This window comes from Canis aureus, chromosome 3 (assembly GCF_053574225.1).
Source record: "Canis aureus isolate CA01 chromosome 3, VMU_Caureus_v.1.0, whole genome shotgun sequence".
Taxonomy (NCBI): domain Eukaryota; kingdom Metazoa; phylum Chordata; class Mammalia; order Carnivora; family Canidae; genus Canis; species Canis aureus.
This window is the reverse complement of record NC_135613.1, coordinates 60,518,117-60,532,371: the sequence shown is the minus strand read 5'-3', so window position 1 is coordinate 60,532,371 and position 14,255 is coordinate 60,518,117. Positions and strand designations below refer to the sequence as shown.

The 14,255-nt window shown below is 36.7% G+C and overlaps 1 protein-coding gene across 9 annotated transcripts in view; it reads right to left on the bottom strand.

Moving 5' to 3' along the window:
- Nucleotides 1–14,255, bottom strand: part of DYNC2H1 (dynein cytoplasmic 2 heavy chain 1) — a 339,457-nt gene that overhangs the window by 263,286 nt on the left and 61,916 nt on the right. For all 9 annotated transcript variants that reach the window (XR_013376718.1, XM_077893274.1, XM_077893273.1 and 6 more), the window contains exons 38-45: nt 12,717–12,981; nt 11,648–11,855; nt 9,014–9,143; nt 6,462–6,617; nt 5,076–5,335; nt 4,037–4,283; nt 2,202–2,353; nt 1,117–1,261 (exon numbers count right to left, since the gene is read on the bottom strand). Coding sequence is in view for 8 of the 9 variants with exons in the window: in XM_077893274.1 (XP_077749400.1) it covers nt 1,117–1,261; nt 2,202–2,353; nt 4,037–4,283; nt 5,076–5,335; nt 6,462–6,617; nt 9,014–9,143; nt 11,648–11,855; nt 12,717–12,981 (1,563 nt within the window). In the remaining variant the exon portion in view is untranslated. The remainder of the gene's footprint in view (nt 1–1,116; nt 1,262–2,201; nt 2,354–4,036; nt 4,284–5,075; nt 5,336–6,461; nt 6,618–9,013; nt 9,144–11,647; nt 11,856–12,716; nt 12,982–14,255) is intronic.

The window sequence follows — 14,255 nt, the reverse complement described above, 5'->3', positions numbered from 1 at the left end:
CTTCACTTCTGAATTAATTTAGAAATTAATTAATGCTAACTTCTCTTTCCCCACTTCTATTCTGTAACTATAAAAAGCATCTACCACAAACACTTCCCTAACTTTCACATGCTATTTATCCCCTTTACCTAGGAAGATCTTTCCCCTCCAGCCTCTTTGTGAACTTCATTTTTCAAAACTCAGATCACATTTCGGACCTCCTGGGTGGCACAGTCAGTTGAGCATCCAAATCTTGATTTTGGCTCAGGTTGTGATCTCAGGGTCATGAGACAGAGCCCCACGTTAGGCTCCATGCTAAGCATGGAATCTGCTAGAGAGTCCTTCTTTCCCTCCATGCCCTCCTTGCCCGCCAATATGCTCTCTCTGAAATAAATCTTTTAAAACAAACTCAGAATTCATTTCACCTCCTCTTGACAACTACCACACAACAAAGTCACTTACTTCCTCTTCTGCACTATCTTCCTCTTCCTCTACCTCTTCCTCTTCTGCACTATCTCTGTGACTGCACATATTGTCACTGTAACACTGCTCACCACGCCATATTGATAGTTTATGTGACCAGGTTCCTCACTGGTCTGTAAAATTCCAGAAAACAGAGATTCAGTCATCTCTGTGTCCCTAGGACCAGCGCTAGAAAAGAAGGTACTGAAAAAATGTCCGTTGTGTCTTTACTGACTGTTTCCAAGCACCATCCCACTGATGCCCCATCAGTGATAAAGGAACTTGAGAAAATTTCTCAGAGGCAACAAGAAAGAAATAACCCTCAAAGATCATCTCTGGTTTAGAGTCTCGAAGACAGAATCTGATAGAAGTCAGGAGAAGGATCCAGGTTTGGAAAGAAGAGGAACATTCTAAATATGCTAAAATTTATTTGACAACAGAATAACCATCCAGCATTGATTCATTCATTCAATATTTACGGAGTATCTGTTAGAAATGGTGCTGGAAATTCAACACAGAGTCTCCGCCCTCAGGGAGCTTACTCTCAAGTAGAAAAGTCTAACCTACAAGATGAAAAGAAAGCCCAAGTGTCAACACAGGTCAGCATTACAGGTAGTCTTTTGGGAGTGAAACCAACAGACATGACAGTGACAGTATAAAGGAGTAAAAATATACCTGCTCATACACTTGGACCATAGATCCCGCTAAGAGAGAAATTTTCGATGAAGAGCCCCAAATGGAATGATTCTTCAGATTTTTATGTAGAACAGGTTCTAAATATGCTCCATAAATTGTCTGTAACTGCTCTCTCTCTGGGTAACTGGAAAGGGCATATGAGAAAACAGTTGAAAAAACAATGTTCTAGATAATTACTTAATGTTCATTCACAGCAGTTCTCTAGCTATGTTGCTCTGTGGTCCGGACAACCCCCAGTTTACTAGGGATGAAAGCCAGGTTCCAGGGTCCCTACTCTGACCCTCTACTTATCTGATCCCAAATACTGAAACCCTAATGGAAGTTTCCAATAAAATCACTTAAAAACAAAATTGAAAACCACCGGTTTTTAGAAAGGACCAAAAGATGAATCTTAAGAAAAAGTATTTTAAGTAGAGCCTACCCACAGAGCAGTCATCCACCTTAGAACTATAAAAGTAGAACTAATCCAACAAATGATATTGACCTGTTTCTCTCAAGCCAAACTTGATTTCAATACAGCTTAATTGGTAGCTCTAACACTTCTGAAAGTACAATGTTAATAAATAGGTGCAATTAGCATGAAAGCATCAAAACAAGATAAGGCAAAACGGAACAGAGGCCATCTCCATAAAATGTACAAAGTCCTTGCAACAATCATAGACCACGGAGATGGATCTGTCAGGACAAATGCTGTCACCCACAAACATGATCTGACTCTACCTTGTGCATGTTTACCTGTTTGTCTTCATAAAATTTGATAGTATTTTTGTTTTATGAAACCCATATTTAAATCCATCATTTAGATTCCTGATACTGACATTTTAGAACAGAGATGATACAAAATAATTGGGTCTTATTTCTAATATGAAGCACTAACGCCTTTTTCACCCTAAATTACTGCCTAAAATTTAGAAAGGGCAAGGAAAAAAAACAGAACTTAAGTTTAACTATTTTTATATTCTTCATTATAAAGAAATATCATTAATGGGTACCTTTAATAAAATTCAAATATAGAAGACATGTCCCTACATTTTAAAAACAATTAAAAATGCTACGATACATACTCCACAGCACAAATGCGAACGATGGAAGTGAATCTGGTGGTCAGCTTGTGTCTTCCGAGCCTTCCTCCAGCTGACATAGATGCCACAATCTGAATATTCTCTAAACCAACCCATTCCAAATTTTCATCATAAAATCCTTGATATGTCAATACCTTTTTGAAAATAAACGTATTTTAAACGTTTTAGGCTTAGGGTTTTCTAATAGTGATATAAAATACTTTCGCATAAAATTCGTTTCCAAATACAATCATCCTCCTTTACCTAACTCAAAAATTTAAGATTCAAATTTGCATTAAATGCTTGTAATATTGAAAAATAATACTTCTTTGGGATGCCTGGGTGGCTCAGCAGTTGAGCATTTGTCTTCAACTCAGGGCATGAATCCAGGATCTGGGATTGAGTCCCACACTGGGCTCCTTGCAGGGAGCCTGCTTCTCCTTCTGCCTATGTCTCTGCCTCTGTGTCTTTCGTGAACAAATAAAATCTTTTTTTTTTTTTTTTAGATTTTTTTTTATTTTTATTTATTTATGATAGTCACAGAGAGAGAGAGAGAGAGAGAGAGAGGCAGAGACATAGGCAGAGGGAGAAGCAGGCTCCATGCACCGGGAGCCCGACGTGGGATTCGATCCCGGGTCTCCAGGATCGCGCCCTGGGCCAAAGGCAGGCGCCAAACCGCTGCGCCACCCAGGGATCCCATAAAATCTTTAAAAGAAAAAGAATACTCTTCAAGACTCTGCATTCAATTAATGTTAGCTGAATTACCCTCATTTTTTTTTTAACTCTCATTTTAAAGTGCTTTTCTGTCAGGGCACCTGGGTGGCTCAGTGGTCGAGCATCTACCTTTGGTTCAGGGCATGATCCTGGGAGCCTGGGATTAGGTCCTGTATCAGGCTCCCTGCAGGGTGCCTAAGTCTCTACCTCTGTGTATCTGTCATGAATAAATAAAATCTTTAAAAAGAATAAAAATAAATAAACATTTTCTCTCTAATAAACATTAAAATCCAATGACAGTATAAATCTACCAGCAATTAGAGGAAAAAAATGAAAGAAATAAGTAAAAATATAAGGAAAATATTTTGGTTTCCTTCTGTAAGTATTTCATCATATTCTAGAGTCACACAGTAAAGCTAAATTTGAACCTGTATAAACATAACAGACTCTAATTTAGAATCTAGTGATGCAAACCACATAAAGCAGTATAATCTCACACAGGGACAGAATGTGTAGTCTCCAACTTTTCCCTTTATACAGGCCAAGAGCAGGGTGATGAGCTAAGGAAGCCCAACAGGGTCCTGACTGAGGAGGTCTCTCTGCTCTCTAAAAATGCATACCCAGAAAAATGAAGCAAAAGTTCTCCCAAGCCCCACATCATCCCCAACTCCTGCTTTCCTCCTATGTTAGAAATAAAGGACAGGAAGTAAGTGCAGAGTGAAGGCTGTTTTCACTCTTCCTGTTGTGGATCCTCCCGACAGACTGCTGACTGCCACAGGGAAGGACTTCAAGGAAAGCAGCCTTGCGGGGGCACCCAGCGGGCTCCATCAGTAGAGTATGTGACTCTGGATTCGAGATCGTGAACTGGAGCCCTGGGCTGGGTGCAGAAATTACTTAAAAATAAAATCTTTTACAAAAAGAAGGAAGAAAGTAACCGAGAATAAACTTACTACATGCCTCAAGAAGTAGTGAGTACTCTATGGCATGTATTCATGTATTCATGCGAGTTGAATACATGCCATAGAGAAAACTGATGCTAAGGAGGAAGGCAGATTTTCTGTCCAAAGGTAATGAAATTCCACTTTTCCCAATGATATCATAACACTTCAAGGAAGAAGACTCACCTGTTGCAGGAAAGCAACCAAAGTACTGGTACCCCATTTATCAAGCTTGGGCAGGTTGATATCTTTCAAGTAAAGGACGAGTCTTTCACAGTCTTTGGGTCTATATACTCGACCAGTGTTGGTAGTGATGACCATGCAAGTCTGGCTAAGCTTCTGCAGGAGATGTCGAGACGTAGTCTGCGCACTACAGTGAACCGTAGCGATCTGCGTGGACCGGAGCTGGGAAAAGGCATACCTAAGCAGCATCCTATGAAAGATGGAGGACATCAACTTTGAAAATACAACAAATAAAATCCTGTTTATATCCAATATAAAATCTCTATTTCATAAATATTTCAGTTCCTAAATTATGTGTAATGATGTTTAAGAGCAAAGTGGTAAACATGGACATGACTTAACAGATAACTTTCTAATTTTTACAATATAAAAAAATTCATATTTTAAGGCATTCTTGGGACTCATTCAGCAAAATGATTCTTGGAACTCAGACAGAAATAACTGGATAAAGTACATATGAAAGATACCAGCTGTTTTCCCATGGCTGAAGGACGTATTTTAAATTACTAAGTACTCCGAGTTAAAAAAAAAATTAATATGATTTTTTAGAATTTTTAAATTACAACTAAAAATGTGAAATCATGTCTCCTTTATCTCCAGAACCTACACTCAGGAGGCACCATAAATAGGCTGAATTACAGATATAAAAGTTATTTTAAATAGAAAGCTAACTTCAAGATGCATTTTTTATAACAAAGGCAATTTGTGCGTGTATCTAAGGTATTCAGTTTTTGTTGGGATTGTATGCACATTTTCTTTTGAAGCATATCTTTCTCAAATTGTTCTCTTTCCATTAGAAAACACAATCTGGCAGGAAAAAAAAAAGACATATTATTTTTACTAGTGACAATTGAAAGAGACCTTCATGAAAATGTAAATGCTACTTCAACTGAAAGAAAGGTAACAGAGCCATTAAATTACTTTAAGAGAGGAGAGTATAAACTCACAGTATATACCCGAACCAATAATTTTCTGCTCTTACCCTTTGCCACATCCTTCTGGTCCAACAAGAATAAATGGCTGTTTAGTATCAGAACTTAACCACGGTTTAAAATAATCCAGACCTCGCTGCATGTCAGGAATCTGAATGACAGGGAGAGTTTGGCCATTATTGAAATCATCAGCAGTCAAGTTTTCTGGCTTCTTCAGCACATAAGATGCTAATCGTCTTCGACTCTGATCATAGTAGGTGTCCATTGGTTTGTGAGGGTCTGGAGGAGACTCTTGTGCCCAATTAAAAACCTGTAGAGGAAAAAGTTGTGATAGGTTTTCACATACTCCAAACAAGAGTATATGAAATTTTAATTCTTCAAAGTCAATGTCCCAAAGTCAATCATCTTAGTCCAAAAAAATTCTATGCTAAACCTACTAAATATCTTTTATAATTAAAGCAACACCCTATGTCAAATATTATTATCTAAATGATTATTTAAGCAAATAAATAAAAGTCATCTAGTTTGTGCATACACCAAATACATCTAACTTTTAAATGAGTTTTAATGAACACTGAATTACTGATTCCACAGTTTAGGAACCTAAGACCCTTCATCCCCACCATATGCGAGTCCTGCCTATTATGGTGGTACCACCACTGCTCTTGAGCTGCTCTTCTTCTAACATGGAAAACTTGATATCTGCACAGATATAAATCAGAGTTCACTCGATGCTAACCTTCAATACCTTGCCTCTGAGCTATGGCATGAGAACATCTGCTCAAAAGCAGCATAGGATCTGGCATCGAGTGGCAATGAGAAGCATCTGACAACAGGGACAACACAATGGCCATGGAAAGAGAAGCAGCATAGAAAAAGCCATACATGATGGTACCAAAAAAAGAAACATGATATAAATGCAGAACCATGATGTAGGAGCCAACCCAGAGAAATGCATGTTCAATGTTTTCAACAGAAGCCAACAAGACAAAATTCTTTAATATATATGATTTAGTTTTATTAACTTGGCTGAACTATACCTTTACATTTATTAAAGAAAATGTTTTATAGTGATTAATCCATCCTAGCATTCCTAACTGGTTAAATAAATGACTAAAAATATGTATTATTCTAAAATTAAAAATGAGTAATTATATATATTCATATGGCTAAGTAGTTTGAAAAGTGTCTAACAAAATTATAGTCCACCCTAGAGCCAATTAAAACATTATATAATTTTAATATCATAAAATACCATAAAGAAGTTCAAAGGATAAAATAAGTACATATATTCAAATACATTACTATATTAAGTGCATAATTCCAATATTAAAAAGTTCTATATCTTACAGTTACAATCACCGTATTTTAGCAATTAAGAGTCAATGAAAATTAAAGGAAAATGTTGACTGAATATAGGTTTTAGTGTGCATCACCTCTTTGGTGAATTCCAGACGTGACTTCATGTTCAGATTTCCACCAAGTCCCCGAATGAGATTAATAATAAATTGGTCATGATTTTCACATCCATGAAGATGTGACAAACCGTTCATCACAGTCCCAACCAAGCTTGTTTCAACCACATAGTCATTCTGTTGATTAAAATCCATGGTACAGACAAAAAACAAATAGTAAACCATGAACACAGAAACATATTTACATTCACATATCTTTTCAAGTATGATTGTTAAATGTAAAAGCTTACGTCTAAGGAAGCAAAAGAAGGGTAAGCTTAAGTCAGAGAGGTAGATAAAGGCCAGAGTATGCAGAATTACATAGGCCATGATAAGGAGTGTAAATTTTATTTTCACTACTTTTAAAGTGTTTTTTTTTTTAAGATTTTATTTATTCAAGATAGAGAGAGAGAGAGAGAGAGAGAGGGGCAGAGACACAGGCAGAGGAAGAAGCAGGCTCCATGCAGGGAGCCCGATGTGGGACCCGATCCCGGGTCTCCAGGATCATACCCCGGGCCGAAGGCAGCACCAAGCCACTGGGCCATCGGGGCTGCCCTAAAGTGTTTTTAAGTAAGAGAGTAAAATGATCCAATTCACATTTTTTTAAAAAATCACTCTGCCTGCATAAAAAAAAATATTTTTAAAGGGTAGGAGAAATGGGATGAAGAGTAGGAAAAAGGAAGGAATGAGTAGAAGAAATCCAACTGCTAGGCCATGCTAAAGAGTTCTAGGCTTTAAAGGCAAGATAAAGGAAATCCTCGTATTTTCTTCTACATTGTCTAATTTGCTAAATTGATAAAAGAAGGTAAAGCTCTAGTTATAAATAAAATTGACATTTGGTTAGAGAGTCCATTACACATATCTCCCAGAATCTGAACACAGTGAACAAAGTACAAAATAAGAAGGAAGGAAGCCTCAATACATAAAAAAAAAAAAAAAATCTTAAATTAAAAAAATAATTAAAAATTCAAACAATCACAGGGACCTGACCTCAAAATAGTTTCCAGCTGACTTTTGGTACATCCACTCTATGGCTTGATCACCTTATTCTGTCATCATGTCTACACTCACAAACCTCTGTGTATCCCACCTATTGTTATACTTCTCTAACATTAACAGCATCCAAGTAGATGACCTCAAAGTACTTATACTGGAGCACCTAGCTGGCTCCATATATTTTATATTACTGAAATAACCACATATCCAGGAGCTACGACGTAGGCAGCAGGTACTACGCTCATTCATGCATTACTCCACTAGCACAATGGGTTTTGAGGATACACCAAAGGGTGGTCCTTGCCCTTCAGGAGCTGAGAGCAGCATGCATGCAATTATTTCAGAAAGAAGGAGAGCAGAGCACTCCATTAGACTGGAGGGAGTGCTTCGTTCCCTGAGGCCCCCAGGGAAACCTATGTCATTAACATCCCATCCCTCAACATTCTCTATCTCCTCATCTTTTATCCTTACTAAAGTGAGGAAAAGTTAAGAAAACTGAAGTGAGATCTCCATTTCTTGGTAAAACTTATTCAATCTCCAAGTAGTAACCAATAAATCAAGTTCAGATGAGCAATCAGATACTTCCGAAAAGTACCTTCACTGCTTATTATTTCCTCTATTTTTATGTTTATGTTTCTCCTAAAACCAAGGACATAAAAAACAAATAGCTGAAATTCATATACAACATCTAAAAACCCCTCCACTGTCTTCCAGGCATGTGAAATTTCTCTTCACACTTCAGATTCAAAATTCAGTGTGATCACCTTTTAAACTCTCCTGGAAGACAGCAGTACTTTCTTCATCCAATTCTGATTATCTTTTCACATTCCATTTTTCTCCATTAGGCAGGCTCTTCCCATGGAAGGAGACTGTCCTGTGAATGTCCACCTTCAAGTCTTGTCTAGTGTCACGTTTGATACGTATATGAGATATTGAATTCATGTTTTGGTTATCCAAAACATCCACAGATGTTCTTAATAATATTGTAAATAACTCATTATACTTTTTCTCCTTTAGTATTAACTTGGCATTGTTTTTTATCATGAAATATAAACAGGCATTTATTGCCAGAGAAATGTGACAGCAAGATGATTTTGCTAGTAAAAATGGGAGATTCTGGGCACATGGGTTGCTCAGTGGTTGAGCATCTGCCTTTGGCTCAGGTCCTGAGATTGAGTCCTGCATCAGGCTCACTGAGGGGAGCCTACTTCTCCCTCTGCTTAGGTCTCTGTCTCTGTGTCTCTCTCATGAATAAGTAAATAAAATCTTAAAATAAAAAAAAGGGGGGGGGGGGAGATTCCACTCTTCAAGATTTGTAGGTAAGCAGCGTGCAATATTGTAAGAGAACTGAAGTGTTTTAAGACACCATAATAAAAAGTTAAGCCAAGACAAAGAGCAGGATAGCAATGAGGACGCCTACCTCTCACTCCACCCCCAGATTCTGGCTGAGATCCACTAAAAGGCAGCTATATCTAGGCAACACTCTCCATCACCTTAATTCTGGCCTAAATAATTATTAAATATTATGGCTAACTCACCTGCTTCAGAACCCACTGTAAAGCTTTTTCAAAGTAATCTCCAATCCAGTTTTCAATATTATCCCTATAATTAGGAGGCTGATTCTTCAACCAAGATTTTATCAGAGAATGGAGATCTGTCTCTTCATCACTGAAACAGATTAATAAGCATGTAAGAAATTACTTTGGAAGATACAGTCAACTTACTTTCAAAATTAATTTCTGCTCCAATAGACATTATTATACACTTTTATAGCTGCTAGTATATAAGAGTGGACTTCAGTTATTTCTCTACATATACGTATATATTAGTTACATATATAGACACACACATATATGTCATTTTCTGTAAAAGAAATTTCATCTATATTATAAACAAATTAAAGAGGAACTAAATATATACAGGTTGTTCAAGAAGTGGTCTAAATCCTTAGGACTAGAGAAATAGAGAGCCCCAAGTCCCAAGTTTAGACTTACTGAAACAAAATCTTCACTTCAACAAAATCCCTGGGTGTTTCAAAAACACAGTAGAGTTCAAGGACAGCTGTACCTTTTTTTTTTTTTTTTAAGATTGTATTTATTTATTCGAGAGAGGCAGAGACACAGGCAGAGGGAGAAGCAGGATCCATGCAAGGAGCCTGATGTGGGACTTGATCCTTGGACTCCAGGATCACGCCCTGAGCCAAAGGCAGACATTCAACTGCTGAGCCACCAGGCGTCCCAGGACAGCTGTATCTTAATACAGATCTTTAAAAATATGTTTTCTTCTTTTCTATCCCAAAAAAAGTCAACTACCTAAATTCTCATGCCACTATTAAAACTCAAAGATCTTTGTGAAGTAAAATAGAATTATTTAGCAAAGCACCTAATTACATGAGTAACATCCAATGACTGAAATGAAATATAATAGTGACATCTTATTTAAAATTATACTTAAATAATTACCAAAAAATATGGCAAAAACAACTCATAGGTTAACAATTTTAGAAGTGACAAGGGCTCATGATTTTGCCACTTCCTTCCTATTCTCTACCACTATTTTGTAGCAACACTAGTAACACTAGTAACAACCCTTGAATTTCTCTTCCCACATTTTATCCAGGCTAAAAAGGTAAAGAAAAATGGAACAGTCAGAGGTAAATATGTAAATTCCATTAGATCAGTTCAAGTCAAACAAATCAAAGACACTAAGCCCCTGCAGAATAGACTTTGTTGTCAATGGTATGTCCCCAATGTCTTGGCAACTATACATCTTGCTTCATCTAAGATGATCCTGCTTTATACCAGCTGTCCCAGCATTAACGGCATTCCCTTTCACTATTAAAAGGTCCTCATTTGGCCTATAACATAGCAAATGCTCAAAAAATGTCTGCTGAAGAAATGAAACCTAAAACCAAGTTATAAGCTAATCAAAAGCAGCTCAAAATGTTACCACGTATTTGTGTCTGTATTTTACATGCAATCATATATTTGCCACACCTCTCATGAACCATATCTGGTTCACCAACAATTTTTAAATCCTGTGCAGCAAGATGTGGTCTTTCTGCTAAATATCCATGGCACTCTACTTACAATTTACGTCACTTATAGTCTACCATGTGTTGTAATTGTTACATTTATTTTATCTCCTCTACTTGAAAGGATGCTCTATAAAGACGAGTCCTCCGTGTTAGTTTTACCCATTTCTTGCTCTGGCTCTCCTAAAATGCTTAACTTAAAGTTATATACATAATAGGCATTCAATAAATGTAAACATTTAGTTATAAACTTTCCTTGTATCATATTTTTCTCACAAGATTATAAGAATATGTTGAACAGAGAAGACAAATTGTGTGAGATACAGCTACAAAATTTATAAACAATGCTATGTTTTTTAATAATACCTTAAAGTATTAATTGGAGTTCATGGCTATTTAGTATAAATGTTCCCTAAAATACTATCAAAAAGCAAGCATTAATTTTGGAAACAGTCTGAGCCAACTTGATAATACTATCATGTGTCATACAACACCAAAAATAGCCTGAAACGGCTCTAAAAGAGTAGGGCTCTTTATATAGACAAGTATCAAACTCTAAAACATCCACTCAAAAAGCAAAAGAAAAATAATTACTCATTTTGGAAAATGAAATTGGCTACAATGTCTACATTCTGGCATGAGACTATGAAACATGATATCTAAAATTGGTTTATTCTTCATTTTTTCCCTCTTAAGCCTCTTCCAAATATCCTAAGAAAATAAACATTAAGTAAAAAGGTTTCCAATTTGTTCAAAGAAAGGTCACTCCATAGGACCTGTTAATCCTAGGTTGGCCCTTCTGTGATTAAACTATTGCTACTTAGTTTTAGATTATTAGCCTCCAGTTCATAACCAGTGGGTTCACTTCTCTGCAGTGGTAACATTTAAACAAAAGTAAGAGGAAAAACAAAACAACTAAATACTTGCTGTCTCACTGATGCAAACATAGTAATAGGACTAAACACTGAAACAATTAAATAAACTGAAATAAAACAGCTACTCTCTGAACAAAGTAAAACCTAACAGAAGTTAAAATGAGGAAAACATACATCATTCATACACTTATTTCACTTAGCTATGAAACCAAAGTAGTAACTAAATATTCTAACATAATATACACAAGTGCTCTGATGGTTACCTAAGAAAGATCATTCCCATTCTAGATATTGTGGCTGGCGAAGCACAACTTAAATCATGAGTTTCAAATACAAAGTTCACATTCAGGCCGAACTGAATCCTCTCTCCGCTGGGCATAGTGAGGAGTCGATTGTCATCCAGAACAGAATTCAGAGACTCTATCCATTCAGGGTCAATATCACCATCACATATTATCCATGAGCTCACATCTGTTTTCAAAACGAACGTGGAGGTAAAACAAAAATATATGCAGTAATAACAACTAAAAATAAGGAATAAAATACTCATTCCTTACTCTTTAGAAGTAATTTCCACTAAGTGTTATTTTCTATCCCTGCCCATGAATATAAAGAACTAAAGTAGAACACGCTGAAATTTTCCATGTGAAAGTGCACTACAACCATGCCCGAGAACCACAAGCAATCCTGGCTCAAGCAGCTGAAGACTCACTCATATGCCATGTGGTAATGCCAAACTGATCCACAAGTACACAGAACTGGGATCTCAAAATGAAAAATTTTTGCCATGTCTTTAGAGTTCTAAACCTTTCACTCACTGGCTTAGAAAAACAACTATTAATTGTGACCTAATAAAAAGTAGGAAGTCTTCTCAGATTCTGGCCAAAAATCCCTTTAAACACCAAGCCAAAAAACTGAGACCAAGAAGACTACTGTTTTATGACTTAAATTTTCAAAATTACTCAAACTACTGTATTCCAACTCATGAGTTAAAACTGTTCAGACACACAATTTTAACCCCATATAAAGTGTCATCTTATTTATGAGGCACTACAATATCACCAGCGAAGAGTTCCTATATTTTCAGTGAATTAATCTCATTGTGAATTACAATTTACCCAGATCACTTTGTTTCTATTATAATAGAAGTTCCCATATAGTAGAGACCAAAATGATAGCACATCTTGGGCCCCTCTAAAGTAAAATATCAATGCACATCATTTACAAGGCAGTTTATGGTCACGTATGAGGCTTAAGGACACATTAGAGACAAGTTCCATCATCCTCTAAAGGTTATTAAGTAAAGTAATGAGGCACAAAACACAGACCAACCTTGAGGTTCTCGAACTACTTGCCGAGCACTATTTGTCAAAACGCCATCAGACCATTCCCTCGTATCCATGTCAATATGGCCTAACAGCTGGTGTCTCGGCATAGCTTTGGGGTTCATGGTATACTGCTTGACCACTCTGCCAGTCCTACACAGTGCCGCCCTTAACATCCTCCACAGGGTTGACTTCCCAGCACCACTTGGACCAACAATGACAACGCCCATTCTTTGGCGTAACTGTTCGTACAATTCCAAGGCCTTCTTGATCTAGTAGAAAACAAGCATGTATATTATGGTCTATAATCAAACACAGTTCTCTTCTCCTTCTGTAACAGTTGTTCTACTCCAAACATATAAAACGAAAGCCTCTGATTTCTTCGGTGAAAGATACAGCCTTAAACAAAATAATGCCTAAATAAATCCAAGCATATTTACACTGTAATATTTAACCCCAATATTTCTTTAAAAGAAACAAGTATACTTTCCAAGTCATTTGACAATATGTACATCATTTTTCTTTATTAATTCACATATATTATTCACGTGTTGATTCATGCATTTATATCCTGTATCTCTCAAAAAACAACAAAAAAAAAAAAAACCTGAGGGAAAATGTTCATCTTTGAACATGTACTTGTGATACATTAAAAAAAAAAAAAAAGCTACTAAAAAGAATTTCTCCTAAGAAATTGTCAAAGTCAAACAATCATATGTAATCAATTATCAAAAACATATATGATGGATCTACTATGGGCAAGGCTCTGTAACATGCACTAGGAATAAAATGATAAGCAAAAATAGACATGAGTTCCACCTTCCATGAACACTCTTATCTGGTGGGCAAAGATCAGTATTAGTCACATATAAGATTAAGCATTAATAAGTACATGTAAGTAAAGTAATGGAAACACAGCAAGGAAACCCCATCTGGACTCAAAGATCAGGGAAGGCTTCCCTGAGTAAGTGAGATTTAAATGGAAAGATAAAAGATAAAAATAGTTAATAAGGAATTAACTAGGAGAAAGGGTCAATATATTCTTTTTTAAAAATTTATTTGAGAGAGAGAGAGAGCGCACACATGTGGGGGGAGAGGCAAAGGGGAGCAGCAGACTCTATACAGAGTATCGAGCCCAATTCAGGGCTTGATCTCATGACCCTGAGATCATGACCAAAACCAAGAGTTGGATGCTTAACCCACTGAGCCACCCAAGTGTCCCAGGAACTTGATTTTTAAATGTAATTTTAATTTCTTTACATTTAAATTTAGATGGCCACATGTAATTAATGGCTACCTTTTGGACAGTATAGCACTCCACTACAGTCTCTGTTAAGATTATAAAAAAGTTATTTAAACATTAGTGGATAAACTTTTCTTTCTTGGGGGGGGGCAGGGAGGCTAGAGGAAGAGGGGGAGACAGAATCTCAAGCAGACTCTGCACTGAGCACAAAGCCCAACACAGGGCTCAATCTCACAACCCTGAGATCATAACGTGAGCTGAAACCAAGAGTCAGATGCTTAACTCCCTCAGCCACCCCTATTA